The 16,367-nt window shown below is 37.3% G+C and overlaps 1 protein-coding gene across 5 annotated transcripts in view; it reads right to left on the reverse strand.

The window, feature by feature from the left end:
- LOC121386944 (nephrin-like) overlaps window positions 1-16,367 on the reverse strand; it is a 211,023-nt gene that overhangs the window by 27,675 nt on the left and 166,981 nt on the right. For 4 of the 5 annotated variants that reach the window (XM_041518000.1, XM_041517997.1, XM_041517999.1 and 1 more), the window contains exons 7-16: window positions 14,163-14,342; window positions 13,100-13,432; window positions 12,030-12,320; window positions 10,397-10,426; window positions 8,791-8,817; window positions 5,306-5,608; window positions 3,893-4,018; window positions 2,791-2,955; window positions 1,309-1,611; window positions 173-457 (exon numbers count right to left, since the gene is read on the reverse strand). In XM_041518000.1, coding sequence (XP_041373934.1) covers window positions 173-457; window positions 1,309-1,611; window positions 2,791-2,955; window positions 3,893-4,018; window positions 5,306-5,608; window positions 8,791-8,817; window positions 10,397-10,426; window positions 12,030-12,320; window positions 13,100-13,432; window positions 14,163-14,342 — 2,043 coding nt within the window. The remainder of the gene's footprint in view (window positions 1-172; window positions 458-1,308; window positions 1,612-2,790; window positions 2,956-3,892; window positions 4,019-5,305; window positions 5,609-8,790; window positions 8,818-10,396; window positions 10,427-12,029; window positions 12,321-13,099; window positions 13,433-14,162; window positions 14,343-16,367) is intronic. The other variant, XM_041518001.1, reaches the window with a different exon arrangement.

Raw genomic sequence — 16,367 nt, forward strand, 5'->3', positions numbered from 1 at the left:
ATACGCTGTTTTCCCTTCCTATTTATTGCACGAGTTTATTTTGCGCAAGAATATATACCACGAGACCGCATAGCGGTTGAGTGGTATGTTCTTTCGCAAAATAAACGAGTACAATAATAGGCTGCGAAAACAACGTATGCGAAGTTCTGTATATGTATCCCATTGTGCTCACATCTGACACTGATGGTGAAGTTGAAGGTGGTCGAGCCCTCATCGTTGGTGGCCTTCATGGTGAAGTTGCCCCGGTCTGTCTTGCGGATCTTGGTGATGTTCAGCATGCCGTTGCTAAGCTTGAAGCGCGGGATATCGCTGGTCAGGGTCAGCTTGACCCCCTCGCGGTACAGCTGGTACTTCTTGGTCGGGGGGTTAGCGTATGCGCTCAGGTTGAGGCTTCGGCTCTCTCCTGCCACCATGTCTATCTCCTTCGGCGACACCACAGGACTGAATTCTGGTTTGACTGAAAAAAAGAAAGGCATGTTTAATGGTAATTATTCCCACGTTATTACACAACCGGACTGAATTCTGGTTTGACTGAAGAAAGGAAAGGAAAGTTTAATGGTAATTATTCCCACGTTATTACACAACCGGACTGAATTCTGGTTTGACTGAAAAAGGAAAGGATGTTTAATGGTAACTCATATCCAAATTAATTCTGGTTTAACTGAAAAAAATACTAAGAAAGGAAAAGAATGTTCAATGCGAACTCATCCCATGTTAAAAGGTTGCAAAGATCCACTCATATTTTGACAATATGTGGAGAATATACAGGTTATTAATTCCCCATTTATCCTAAAGAGAATAAAGCTGATAACCAATGTTATTAACCTGTTTCATCTCGCAATTCATAAAAAAAATAAAAGAGAAATCACATTTATTACAAATTTTACATCCATAAATTTTGTCTGATCAATCTATGCAAGCAAGCCTGTTGCATTATGATGTAAAACTAGATTCATGTAACAGATTAAATTTCTCACATTAAAAACTAGCTTTTAAATTATTAATTCATAATAAATATGTACATTTTGGGGGTTTTTTTACCACAGTAAAAAAATGTATTTCCAAATACTGCATTGAAATTAACAATGTTGAAAATTCAAAGTCTTAACTCATAAATAAATATGTATGATTTGTTTGGTTTACCACAATAAAAAGCTTTATTTCCATAAACTGGATCGAAATTAACAAAATATATTGAAAACTAACAACTGAAAATCTAGTCCAAAGTAATTAAGTGAGTCAAGTCAAGCTCACACATGTACATGTATATAGATAATAACAATTGTATTTTAACGTGAAAGTACTTACAGAAGACCTCTAGAGTCAGGGCATCGGTGACAGCCTGACCAAACATCAAGTTGGACGCCCTGCAGCCGTAGTAAGAGTTGTGATCATCCGACACGGGCACAAACTCAAGCACATTTGTTGTGGACATGCCTCCGTTCTCGGCCTCGACGGAGCCGTAGTTGGTGCCCCGGATCTCGCGCCCATCTCGGATCCATGTGATTTCGGCAGCGGGGTTGCTGGACGCGCACACACACGTCAGGTTCATCATCTCGCCCACCCGCGGCTTGTCGGGCCACACGCTGATCGCTACCGACGCGGGCGGGACTGGAAAATAATTTACAAGTAATGTTTTAGTTAAGAACATGGGCATTGGAAATTTACACTGAACTATAGAGGCAGGTGTGACTGAAATATAATTTACATATAATGTTTTAGTTCGATATATGAGCATTGCGAGTTTGCACTGAACTACAGACGCAGTCGGAATTGAAAAATAATTTACAAGAAATGTTTAAGTGAAGAAAACATGGGCACTGGAAGTTCGCACTGAACTACGGATGCAGATGGGGCTAAACATGTTTACAAGAAATGTTTCACTTAAGAAAACATGGACATTGGAAGTTTGCACTGAACTATAAACGAAGGTGTGACTGAAAAATAATTTTACAAGTAACATTTTAGGTAAGAACATGGGCAATGCGAGTTCACACTGAACTACGGATGCAGGCGAGACTGAAAATAATTTAAAAGTCATGTTTAAGTAAGAGCATGAGCATCAACAGTTCACACTGAATTAAGATAAATGTAATTAGTGTTTGGAATCAATCAGATTTTGTTACGGATCAGTAGTTTCTAGCAACTATTTGAATAATTGCTTATTGAATGCTGATTGAATGCTGATTGAATGCTGATTGAATGAATACACATGTAGATGTGATATATTTTAAAATAATTAAATATTTCATTTTTCTACTCATTCAGTCAATTAATCCTTCACTCTTAGTACCAATATGGGTAAAAAGAAGTGGTGAAAGAAAACTGATCTTTCCCAAGGGAAAGAAAAACCCCATTTCTTCCCATAGATAAATTCTGACATCATAATCAAGAATTTTGCTTTGTTTAACAACACCACTGGAACACATTGATTAATTGATCCATCAGCTATTGGATGTCAAACATTTAGTAATTCGGACTCACAGTCAACAGAGGAAACCTGCTACATTTTTCTAATGCAGCAAGGGATCTTTTATATGCACTTTCCCACAGACAGGAAAGCACATACCATGGACTTTGACCAGTTGTGGTGCACAGGTTGGAACGAGAAAAAACAAATCAGTTGAACGGATTCGCTGAGGTGGTTCGATCCTACGACACAAGCACCTCAGGTGAGTGCTCAACCGACTGAGGTAAATCCCATCCCCTTGCACAATACACAAATGCTACTCCTTTTTTTTTCTCTCTCTTCCTTTCTACTTTTCTTTCACTATTACATATCAGACTCACAGAGTACTGTAAGATTGACGGCAGTTTCCAGCGGAGTTGTGGTGGCATCGTTGGACGCTGTACACTTGTAGACAGCACCGTTGTCGCTGGCCTTCACAACGACAGCGATCTCAGCCGACGCGATGTTACCCATTGTCTTACTCTCTGAGGTAATCAGTTTATCTCCTGAAATAATAACAAACTATAAACAGAGAGGAAAAAACACCACTTTATTAAAGGACTATATTCACATCCCAAATAACTAGTGAAATGCAAATAAACTATAAATCAAACTTTGTTAATCGACTGGGTATCCCTCAAAAACACATAACTAAAATTAAAAAAACTTACGGGCAACAATATTTCCAAAGTTTAGATAACCAGGCAGTTAATTCACTTGATTTTTATCTAAGACACCCGACTGTTCAGTTATTTGAATTATGTTTCTTAACCAGGGAGTTATCTAATCCTAACACAGTTGTACTATGGTTCTGTACTACATTTAAAGGCATATTGTCACAGACCACTGACCTATTTAATGGTCTAACAAAGTATTATCTGAACAAAAATAATTTGATTTGTACCTAAATGTACTTTATTCAACAATCTTCATAACCACCATACTCCATTTATTATTGATATTTTGTAAAAATAATTGAATTATGGCAATGGTCCATAATTCAAAAACTAAAATTGCCGAGAGGGTTGACATGGATTTCACTCCATCATGGTTCAGTTAAGGTGATGCGATAGCTAAATTTGGTTTCCAACAATTAATGTAATTTGTATTTATTATCCATTTTTAGAGAAATAGGTCCTTAAAACTGTGACAGTATGCCTTTAAAATAATTCAGTTTTTAAAAAATCCAATTAAAATTTTAATTTTAGAAATTTCACTTTATTAAACATGTATTAACATGAACAATCACAGATGTAGGATATATAACTTGCGAGAAATGAAACTTCAGCACTGATGCCATCACCATCAGAAATGTGATAGTCAAATCTGCTTAATTGCATAGCCCTGGTGCTTGTCAAATTTATGCTAATACCTATATTTCATGTTTTCACTTTGTAAAGGAGAGACAACAAGTAATGGCTGTATATATTGTGGTTCACATACCTTTGTACCATTTGATGGTGGCGAGAGGGTTCCCGCCCACCGACAGACAGTTCATTCTCTCCAGCTCGCCAGCCTTGATCGACGCACCCTCTGTGTAACCTGATATCACTGGTGCCCTCGGTGGATCTACAATTAAATATATTGTTTAAACATCTACTGTGTAACCCGATATCACTGGCACCCTCGGCGTATCTACAATTAAATATATTGTTTAAACATCTACTGGTGCCCTCTGTGTAACCCGATATCACTTGCGCCCTCGGCAGATCTACAATTAAATATAGTGTTTAAACATCTACTGGCGCCCTCTGTGTAACCCGATATCACTGGCGCCCTCGGTGGATCTATAATTAAATATACTGTTTAAACACCTACTGGTGCCCTGTGCGGATCTACAATTAAATATATTGTTTAAACATCTACTGGCACCCTTGGCGGATCTACAATTAAATATATTGTTTAAACATCTACTGGTGCCCTCAGCGGATCTACAATTAAATATATTATTTAAACATCTACTGGCATCCTCAGGGGATCTACAATTAAATATATTGTTTACACTTCTATTTGTGCCCTCGAGGGATCAACAATTAAATATATTGTTTAAACATCTACTTGTGACCTCGGCAGATCTACCATTAAATATATTGTTTAAACCTCTACTGGCACCCTCAGCGGATCTACCATTAAATATATTGTTTAAACATCTACTGGCACCCTTGGCGGATCGACCATTAAATATATTGTTTAAACATCTACTGGCACCCTCGGCGGATCTACAATTAAATATATTGTTTACACTTCTATTTGTGCCCTCTAGGGATCTACAATTAAATATATTGTTCTATTAGTGAAGTGGGGGATCTACAATTAAATATATTGTTTAAATTTCAACTGTTGCCCTAAATGGATCTACAATTAAAAATATTGTTTAAATCTCTATTGGTGACCTCGGTGGATCTACAATTAAATATATTATTTAAGTCTCTACTGGTGCTCTAAGTGGATCCACAGTTAAATGTATTGTTTAAATGACTATTGGTGTCCTTGGTGGATTTACAATTAAATATATTGTTTAAACTGCTACTGGTGTCCTCGACAGATCTATAATTAAACATAATGTTACACTTCTACAGTTAAATGTATAAAATTCTTTGAATTTCTACTGGTGCCCTGAGCAGATATACTTTTACTGATGTCTTTAGTGGATTTACAGTTAAATATATTAAATTGTTTAAACTTCAAAGCAAAATCATCAAAGTTTGTTAAAATGTTAAACAACACCACTAGAGCATAATGAATTATTAATTATCGGCTACTGTACGTGTCAAACATTTGATTATTCTGACATATAGTCTTAGAGGAAACCTGCTCGTTATTCCAGAATTCCCCTATTATACAAGATCAACTTACAGAGCACACTGAGGGTGACCGTATCAGCTACATTCTGTCCGAGTGCCGTGTTCGTGGCCTGACACGTGTACACCAGGTTGTGGTCCTGGTCCGACAGCCGCACCTTCACCGTCGACGTGGATATGAAGCCGCCCTCGGGCGAGGCTGTGACCTTAGTGTTGGCCTCGGGCAGCTGGCGCCCCCTGGCAAACCATGTGATGACGGCCGCGGGGTTGCTGTTGGATGACACACACATCAGCTTCACAGTCTCACCAGCTTTCTTTGGTCTCTCTCCTCCACTGATCGTTACCTTGATGGGTGGAACTAAGAAAAACAAGAAAAGAAAGAAAATAATAATAATCGTAATGACATCCCAGCACATCATATAGTCACATTGCTACGTGGAACTAAGAAAAACAAGAAAGAATGAAAATAATAATAATCGTAATGACACCCCAGCACATCATATAGTCATGCTGCTAGGTGGAACTGAAAACAGAAGAAAACAAATATATTATAGTAAGAAAAGAAAGGACTGGGTTTTTCTAATGACATCCCAGCACATGATATAGTCACCTTGTTAGGTGAAAATGAAAACTAGAAAAAGAAAGAAGGAATTATAGTAAGAAAGGAAAGGAATGTTTGTTTAAAGACACCCCAGCACATCATACAGTCAATGGCTAGCAAGGTAAATGGTAAGTTTTAACATTTGGCTTTCTTCGGTCTCTCACATACACCGGCTGTTTACTTTGGTAGGAGGAACTGAAAACCAGAAGAAAGGATATGGAATCATAGTAAGAAAGGAAAGGAATGTTTGTTTTACAATACCCCAGCACACTGTTTTGTCAGCAACTATTAAGTGTCTGGCATAAATTGGTAATTAAAATAATTAATAGCTTTTTGAAAAAGACAAAAAAAAAAAAAAAAAAAAAAAAAAAAAAAAACCTATTAACCTGTTAATACCTATGAATGAGCCCTAACTGATAATTTGGGCACTGTGGTGACACACAGACATGAAAATATATATACATGTATATTGACTAAGACCGGACATGAAAATATATATACAATATACATGTATGTTGACTAAGACCAGAGGCCAAGGTTGATATTTTTTTATGCTCCATGAAACATCATATTGGTCTCATCATAGTGCCATAATTGTTTTATTACATTAATCAATTTAATATATAAAAAAAAACCCACATAAATTATATACAAAGAAAGAAAGAAAGTTTTATTTAAGGATGCACTCAACACATTTTATTTACAGTTATATGGCGTCAGACATATGGTTAAGGACCACACAGATTTTGAGAGGAAACCCGCTGTCGCCACTACATGGGCTACTCTTTCCGATTAGCAGCAAGGGATCTTTTATTTGCACTTCCCACAGGCAGGATAGCACAAACCATGGCCTTTGTTGAACCAGTTATGGATCACTGGTCGGTGCAAGTGGAGCACTCACTCAGGGTTTGGAGTCGGTATCTGGATTAAAAATCCCATGCCTCGACTGGGATCTGAACCCAGTACCTACCAGCCTGTAGACCGATGGCCTGATCACGACGCCACCGAGGCCGGTATATATACAAACAATGTAGCACAATAAAATCTAGCAAGCACAAGTCTTTTGTGTTTGATGGTATACGTGAAACACGATGTCATTATCTAAAAGACGCTACAACTTCCAAATGCTGCTGATAAAACCGATGATCGCCTTTTGAGTCTGAAATATCATGAGCAATAAATCCACAGAGCAGTGCAATATGATCTGATACAGAAAACCATGTGACCTAACATTGACCAATTGGAAATTGTGCAGCATATGCATGGTGTAATAACATATATAATGGATAAAGATTAGAACTTACTTATTACCTTTGCAACACAACAAAAATGTCCCCCCCCCCCCCAAAATAAAAATAAATAAATAATAATAATAATAATAATAATAATAATAAAAACAAAAAACAAACAAAACAAAAAACAAAAACAAATAAAAACAAAACAAAGCAAAACAATAACCAAAAAACCCAACATTTTTAAAATTACAGCAAACAACAGCAGTTAAATAAATAAAGGTTATTTCATGTTGTTTTTTTCGAATACGATTTTTATGTCACCGAGTGATGTGTGAAAAGCATATTTTAATGAATTGCGAAGCAATGAGTGAAAATATGGTTTTCACACATCACGAGTTGACATAAAAATTGTATTTGAAAAAACACCATGAAATGGTCTATTTATTACATACATCTTTTCTAATTTTGGACAATATCTTTCGCTTTTTGTTAATATTTTTTGCTTATTCTATCGAAAACATGAAACGCTATGATATATTTCTTCCTATGGAACTTTTCTAGAAAATTTACTTGACCATAGACTTTTTAAAAGAAATTTGAATAAAAATTATCTTTATTTAATTATTAAATTAACATTTATAATACTGTTGTGCAAACATACCCGACAAAGCGATCCTCCAAAAACCCCCACAAAAACAAAACAAATCAAACGCCATTAAATTCTTACACTTACACTCAATGAGCCTGCATTGTGTCATCATTAGTTAGCTTCATATTCAATTCGTTTTAGATATTTGATCGTAATTGCATTTCATATCCCTTTGTTATAGGTACCGTTGTTTAAATTACATTTTTTTTTTTTTTTAAATAAGATCAGATGCATTGGTAATCATCAGACTTAAATACAAAAAAACTAGACAAAGGGAGATGATTTAATCATGCACTTTACAAAAAAGTAAATATGATTTCTATCTTGTTCACTGTAGCTAAAATACAGTGTAAATATGACTTTTTACTGGATATCACTTTTATGGTTTCCGTAGATCTATATACTTCATTGCTATGTATATAATAATTTCAAATATGTTACATATTCATCAGTAATAATAATATAAAAATGTATATATTTCTTTTTAATTTAAAACGATGAACCAGTTTGTTTTATTGTTCTCTAAAATCTTTGGAATTTCAGTTTAGGCCAGTGCAAATTTAATAACATTCTGCATAGAATTAAGACTTTGAAACACAGAAACACTTAAATAATTTATACTTAGAATCTAAGTGCATGTACAAGATGTGTGTATTTGCATACTTTCAGACTGTCATGGTGACAGACATTTTTATCGTATAAAGAAAGTTGTCCGTATTACATTGATAGAGAAAATTAACACAGTGCAATTATGTTTATAAAATCTATGGTTGTGTTTGTGACTGCATTTTGCATTTGGAAATGATGTTATAAGTCAGGATGCTTTAATTTAATAATGTACACATCTTAAGTGAAAACACTTGGCGTAACTTTTCCTTGAAATTAAACAATTTTAAAATCTGCAATTACATTTAAAAGAGGTGTGGGGGTTACAATTATAAATTTTTCAACTGGGGATTGATGCCAAAGATAAAAATTTGAAAGGATGAATTATAATTACAAACTCTTGAATGAACAATAACAGCTAAAACAGTAACACTTTAAACAATCCTCACCAAAGCTCATGTTCACAGAAGCAAATTCTGTAATATGACAAGATACGTCTATGTTAATGAACTTACAATATTCATTAACATGCAAATATATCAGTGATATGACATACAATTAACAACAATAGTTTGCACATATACATTCTGGATCCATTGCTTACAAAATATAATGAATGAATGCATGAATGAATGAATGACCAACTGAATGAATGATTGAAGGAATGAATGAAGGAGGGAATGATTGAAGAAATGAATGATCATTCAATCAATCAATTAGTCAGTCAATCAGTTGGTCAATCAATCAACAGAAAATTAACAAAGAAATGAATGAGAGGCATAACGTTGAAAAAGTTCAATTAAAAATTTAATTTAATAAATTTCTTTCTGTTTTTAACATGCCTTGAGATGAACATTCATAGATCTAACTATAAACCAAGTTTGTCTGATATAGGACTTATAGTTTGTGAGAAATAGAGATAAATGCAAAACTTTAACACTGAACTAAATGCAAAAGTTGACGATATCGCTGCTACCTCCAGAAAGGTAACACCAATATATTTGTAAAGGTAGTACAATATGCTAAAATAAATGATTAAATGGAAAGAAATGTTTTATTTAACGACACACTCAATACATTGTATTTACAGTTATATGGCGTCAGACATATGGTTAAGGACGACACAGATATTGAAGGAGGAAACTTCATGGGCTACTCTTTTCGATTAGCAGCAAGGGATCTTTTATATGCACCATCCCACAGACAGGGTAGTACATACCATGGCTTTTGATATACCAGTAGTGGTGCACTGGCTGGAATGAGAAATAGCCCAATGGGCCCACCGACAGGGATCAATCCCACACCGACCGCGCATCACCAAATTCAAGATATATACTGGTATCAGTATTTAGCAAAAGAGAATTAATTCTTTAAAATACCTAGAGGTAGAACTAAACCAAAACACATCTGGCTGGGTCCTGCCATTGGTGATAAATGTGACAGTGTGTGTTTGTTGTGATAAAATATTGGTTCATCTGGCCAGTAAATACCTGTAGTTTAATTTGAAATAGTATCAATGTACCAACTACCGGCCGTTGTGCTTGAAACATGTACAGGGTCCTCCTAAAAATAGCACGACAATTTTTGTGCAGAACTAGGGTAGTCATAGATGCTACCCATTATCTCTAAAATAAGCAGCATAATCCTAAAACGTTCTGATTTACTTTAAGGGTGAGGGGGGTATTATTTATATCCGTGGTGTATATGTCGATTGATACCCTGCATGCAAGCGTTTAGCCACAGACGTTACTATTGTCATCTATGGGATTTGATTTGGTGGTACACACTCTATATACATACAAATGACACATAGTTTTGAAATTAGTTTTCTGGCAAATTGTAACTTTAAATGCATTGAGTGAAATGTGGAAATGACAGCTGAAATCCTGCATGGGTATATAGCCTACTTTTTATTTTAAAACTGGGAATTAAACAACCCCAACCCCCCACCATCGATATCACCCACCTCTATTTGAATACTTAACTGAAAACAATAATTATTCAACTCAACAGTAAACAAGAAAGTCAAACAAGAACATCTGCAACAATTCTCACCAAAAGTCATGTTTCCTTCAGACAAAAACGCTACAGTAAAACAAAAATCACTAATTGTAACAATTAAATGCAGCATTTACCATATCTAGGCCATGCTTATTAAAGTACAAAAACAAAGAGAGAGAGAGAGAGAGAGAGAGAGAGAGAGAGAGAGAGAGAGAGAGAGAGAGAGAGAGAGAGAGAGAGAGAGAGAGAGAGAGAGAGACAGACAGACAGACAGACAGAGACAGAGACAGAGACAGAGACAGAGACAGAGACAGACAGGGAGGGAGGGATCGAGTGGGAGTGAGGGAGAGAGGGAAACAGAGACACAGAAAAAGACAGTCTCAGAGAGGAATCACGCTACATTTTTCCATAAGTAGCAAGTGTGTTTTATATGCACCATCCCACAGACAATCGAGGTGTGCTGAAACAAGAAATAGTCCAATGGGCCCACGGACGGGGATTGATCCCACACCAACTGCGCATCAGGCGAGCACTTTACCACTGGGCTACATCGCAACCCACCTTGAATCAGGTCTATAACAGTATAGTCAAATTGTTATTTCACAAACTGTCACCTAGCTGTATCAAGTGTGTGTGGGTGGAACTGTGCTGGGTGGGCACTATTACTGACCTGCTTTTGTGTATACATAAAATGTACTGAACCGAGTGAGTGTGTGAGTGAGTGAGTGAGTGAGTGAGTGAGTGAGTGAGTGAGTGAGTGAGTGAGTGAGTGAGTGAGTGAGTGAGTGAGTGAGTGAGTGAGTGAGTGTGTGTGTGTGTGTGTGCATGCGTATGCCACGGTTGTGCAATCAAAAATCGAGAAAAATGCCACGGAGTCCTACATGTTTGCATCTGACACATTCATGCTGAATATGTATCCTTAATTGTGAAAAATAATTAAAATTTGCGAAGTAATTAATGGTTTGGTGAAACAATTTGCAAAACCAAAACCAAAATTACACTTGCAACCACTTTTGTCTCAAGCTGGTGCCCATCAAACTTGTCTTGATGCCCTAATTTTTGTTATTTAACCAAAGGCAACACTTGCCATGACCACCACAAATTAAAATTCAACTTCTGGCCCCATATTTTTGGAGCTATCTTACCACTACGATATCGTAAAACTGCCATAGGCGTGTGTCATAGGGACGTCATAACATTGCTAACACAGCTTCGAAAATCTGTAGCCATGATATATAGAGGTTATTACCCGAGTGTTTCGGTATCATCAATATGATAAGATTAGGAATAAAAATTGTATTGTGTGAGCCTCTGGTAAGCATAATCTACATTGTTTTTATTCCTAATATATAATATTGACGATACCGAAACACACAAGGGTAATAATCTCTTAATCAAATAATCTCAAGATTAATACAACATGTTTTTGTAAATTGCATACACAACTTTAATTCCAGTCAGCCATTACTCAATTTTCAAATGACGTAAGAATATGTGATGTGGGGTGTTTTTGAATGGAAATGACGTCAAACTTGAATGACATTATTTTGGACATCCTTACATAAAAATAAATTAGTGTTTACCATTTTTTCTGTTTTCTGAACACACTATAGCCTTCAGTGTAAAGTTGCTATTGAAATGTTTTTGTTTGGTGACTGGATATTATATTATAAATCTGTATACTCACAGTGTACCGTGAGTTTGAACTCAGCGCTGAGCGGTCGCGGCGTCACGACGTTGGACACCTCACAGCGGTAGATGGCCTGGTTGTCAAGAGCCTCTGCGGTGAACGTGTACTCGTTGACCGCCTTGTTGCCCCCGCTCACAAACGAGTAGTCCACCTGCTCGCTGTTACGGTACCATACGACCGTCGCCAGGGGGTTGCCTCCCCTCGACGTGCAGATCAGTTGGATGGTGTCGTTCACGCGGATGATGGTCGAGTTGGTGTAGCCGGAGATCTGAGGGGGGCCAGGAGGAACTGAAATGTAAGGAGTAATGTTTAAAAAAGACATTGTTCAGTACTGTATGTAGAGCATAAGACAGAACTATGGATGGAATGTTTATTTGATATACAACACCTCAGCAACATTTTAAACGACAGACAGACAGAGAGAGAGAGAGAGAGAGAGAGAGAGAGAGAGAGAGAGAGAGAGAGAGAGAGAGAGAGAGAGAGAGAGAGACAGACAGACAGACAGACAGACAGACAGAGACAGAGAGATGGACAGAGACAGAGAGAGACAGAGACAGAGAAAGATAGAGACATACAGACAGACAGACAGACAGCTGACAGAGATAAAGAGAGTGACACACAAAAACACAAAATGTATTTACAGTTATATGGCGTCAGACATATGGATAAGGACCACACAGATATTGAAGGAGGAAACCCGCTGTCGCCACTTCATGGGCTACTCTTTTCAATTAGCAGCAAGGGTTCTTTTATATGCACCATCCCACAGACAGGGTAGTACATACAACGGCTTTTGATATACCAGTCATGGTGCATTGGCTGGAATGAGAAAACAGCTCAATGGGCTCATCGATGGGGGTTGATCCCAGACTGACCGTGTATCAAGCAAGAGCTTTACCACTGGGCTACGTCCCACCCCTAAACTGCATTTAAAAAACAGAACATTTTTCTTACTTCCAAAACACTTTTTCTTTTCTTTTTATGTCAAGCCAAACAGGAATTACTGACAATGAAACTCTTAAAAATACTCGGTGGTATTGGGTATATCTTCTCCTACTGCACCTCACCTAGAATGCTGATCTGCACGGTGGTAGACAACACGTCCCCCTGCAGAGCGCTGTTCTTGGCCTGACACGAGTACACTGCGTCGTTCTCCTGTGAGCTGTGCTGCCAGCGCACTGTGATGATGCTGCGCGCGTTGACCCGTTTGTCGCCCGCCAGCCCCTCCGTCGAGTAGTTCACGTTCTGGGTCACCTTCTGGCCGTTGCGGAACCAGTCGAGCGCGGCCGGAGGGCGGCCCTTCCTGGCCACGCATGTCAGCTGGACGACCCTCTGCGTGTGCGGGACCTCCACCGTCGAGCCATTCTGGTAGCCCTCGATCTCAGGCATCTCCGGCGGCACTGGATAAACACAGAGGAAAGGAATGTTACACAACGCCCCAGCACATTTTTAAACTATGGGTATCTCAGGAAGAGTTAAAAGAAAGGAAGGTTACATGACGCCCCAGCACATTTTTAAACTATGGATATCTCTGTGTTAAAAGAAAGGAATGTTACATGACGTCCCAGCACATTTTATAAACCATGGCTACCTTGGGAAGGATTAAAAGAATGTTACACAATGCTCCAACACATTTTTAAACTAGGAGAAGTTAAAAGAAAGGAATGTTACATGACGCCACCAGCACATTTTATAAATCATGGCTATTTTGGGAGGGATTAAAAGAAAGGAAATTAAAATACATGGCACCCCAGCACATTTTAAAACTATGGCTATTTTAGGTGGAACTGGAAGAGAGGAAAGAAAATTACAAGACACTCCAGCACATTTTTAAACTATTGAAAGAGAAAACTTAGGAATGTCACACGACACCCCTTCACGTTTTTAAATTATGGCTATCTTTGGAGGAACTGAAAGAAAGCAAAGAATATATTTAATGATGTAGGAAGAAATAAAAGAAAAAGAAAAAAGTTTTATGTGCCCTAGCACATTTTACCACTGGACACATCCTACCCCATGAACTTTAGAATAACACTATTTTAGAATTTTTTAACAATGAGAATCAAATTTTGAGGGGCTTGTGTCTTAACTGGACGTATAAACTTTGTAACAATTAAATTACAAACTTACCGAGAACAGTGAGGTGAGCCGAAGCTTGTATCGCGGGGTTGTTGGTTCCTCCTGGCAACACCTGACAACGGTACTCCGCGTCATCCTCCAGCTTCGAGTTGACGATCATTAGGTTGTATTCATCGAGTGTGTTTGCGATCACAGAGTAGCGTGGAAACCCGGGAATTGTGCGGTCGAACCCTAGAAGAAAAAGAAACCGAAACAAAACTTTTAAAATATTATTTAACACTGTATGATTTAGGCGAGGGATCTAGCTCTGTCCACAGAACACTTGCCTGAGGTGCCTGGGTCACAGGATCAAATCCCCTCAGTTGACCCATTAATTATCTGATAGGGCTTTTATCCCATCCCAACAATGCCCCACAACTGTTATATCAGATGCTGTGACCGGTATGTGCTATCTCGCTCTCAGTTTTCAGAGATCTGTATAGTCAAACTTATTTATACGCTGCACAAATTCTCTAATAAGACTGTGCTAGTGCAGTGCTCTGTTTCATTGTCTGTAGTTCTTACCTTTAGCCATTACCATTCTAAAATTTCTTACCAATATTGCCAGTCCATAAAAACAGTATCTGACGTGGGGGCAGTACACAATCTCTAATTGGGAGCACAAGCCAAATTTTTATTTATATAGAGAGTAAAACAAAAAATCTGTACTTGTTCATCCTCAAGTGGGGGGGGGGGGGGGGGTTGTGACTGTCCCCCCACTCACTTCACACACACTGGGTCCTTATGGGCCTGCACTGAATTCAATAAGTTACAATTCAACGTTTACTATATTAAATAAGCCACAGAAAAATATAAGGAAGAATTGTTTAATATTTTGAACCATGGAACTCTGAACATGAACTTTGCTTTCTTATTTGTAAATACATGTACTAGTAAGGTATACATATCTATTTTTATTACATACCTATTCAATCTTACTATAGTGATAAAGCCTTTTGAAACCGTTTAATAAATTTATTCTGTATCGCACATATGTGCATTAAATCGGGAATCCCCTTTTTCTTTTTACTGCAGTTAGTGCCTTTTATTTACTTACGTCATATATGATTTACAAATGACATCATATCGTATTTGAAACATTACACAAGGCTGCCGCAGAGTGTGATTCTTAGCGTTAAGTAAATCCATGAAAGGAGTTTTGATCATAGATTTAAAAAAATGTTGTTATGACGTTAAATTAAAAACAGTTTTTGTAAAACATAAAAGAAGGTATGTAATAAATACAGAACTTGACATACGTTGTTTTCATTTATTTTGCAAAAGAACATAACGGCTACGCGGTATATATTCTTGCACAAAATAAACTCGTGCAATAAATAGGAAGCGAAAACAGCGTATGTCAAGTTCTGTATATATGTTTACCTGTTAGCAGTGTACATAGTTATTATGTAGCTGCATGGCTCTATATTGATAAACATACTCAAATCAATGTATGACTTTCCTACCAACCTTATAAGTAGGCTACATATGTATGGACATAAGTACCATACATTGTCTTAAGTCCGTTTAAGCAGTGTTCTCATTATGCGATTAGTCACACCGACTTGTCACATGCAATTTGTCGGCCCTACATGACTGTATAAGACTAAAGTCATTCCAATTTAGGTGTTCTTACAGTATGATTTGATTGCATGCGACAAGTCGATGCGACTAATCACATAATGACAACATCCCTTCAAGAATAAGGAGACTGAAAATGTAGCTCAATATGCAGCTTCTGTAATCTTTCATAAACAAAAATCATCAACATCTATAAATAATAATAATAAAAAGTTTGTTTTGTTTAACGACACCACTAGAGCACATTGTTTTATTAATCATCGGCTATTGAATGTCGAACATTTGGTAATTTGGCATATAGTCTGAGAGAAGAAACCCGCTACATTTTTCCATTAGTAGCAAGGGATCTTTTATATGTGCTATTTAAATGACAGGATTTCATTAGTAGCAAGGAATCTTTTATATGCACTATCCCACAGACAGGATATCACATACCACAGCCTCTGATATACCAGTCGTGATGCACTGGCTGGAATGAGAAATAGCCCAACGGGAATCAATCCTAGACTGACTGTGCATCAAGCGAGTGAGCGCTTTACCACTAGGCTACGACCTCCTCTCCCCCATAATGATAATAAGTACTTCTCAATGTTTAAACTTTGTATGACATAACATTTCTGGACTATTTCACCCTCT

This window comes from Gigantopelta aegis, chromosome 12 (genome assembly GCF_016097555.1).
Source record: "Gigantopelta aegis isolate Gae_Host chromosome 12, Gae_host_genome, whole genome shotgun sequence".
Lineage (NCBI taxonomy): Eukaryota > Metazoa > Mollusca > Gastropoda > Neomphalida > Peltospiridae > Gigantopelta > Gigantopelta aegis.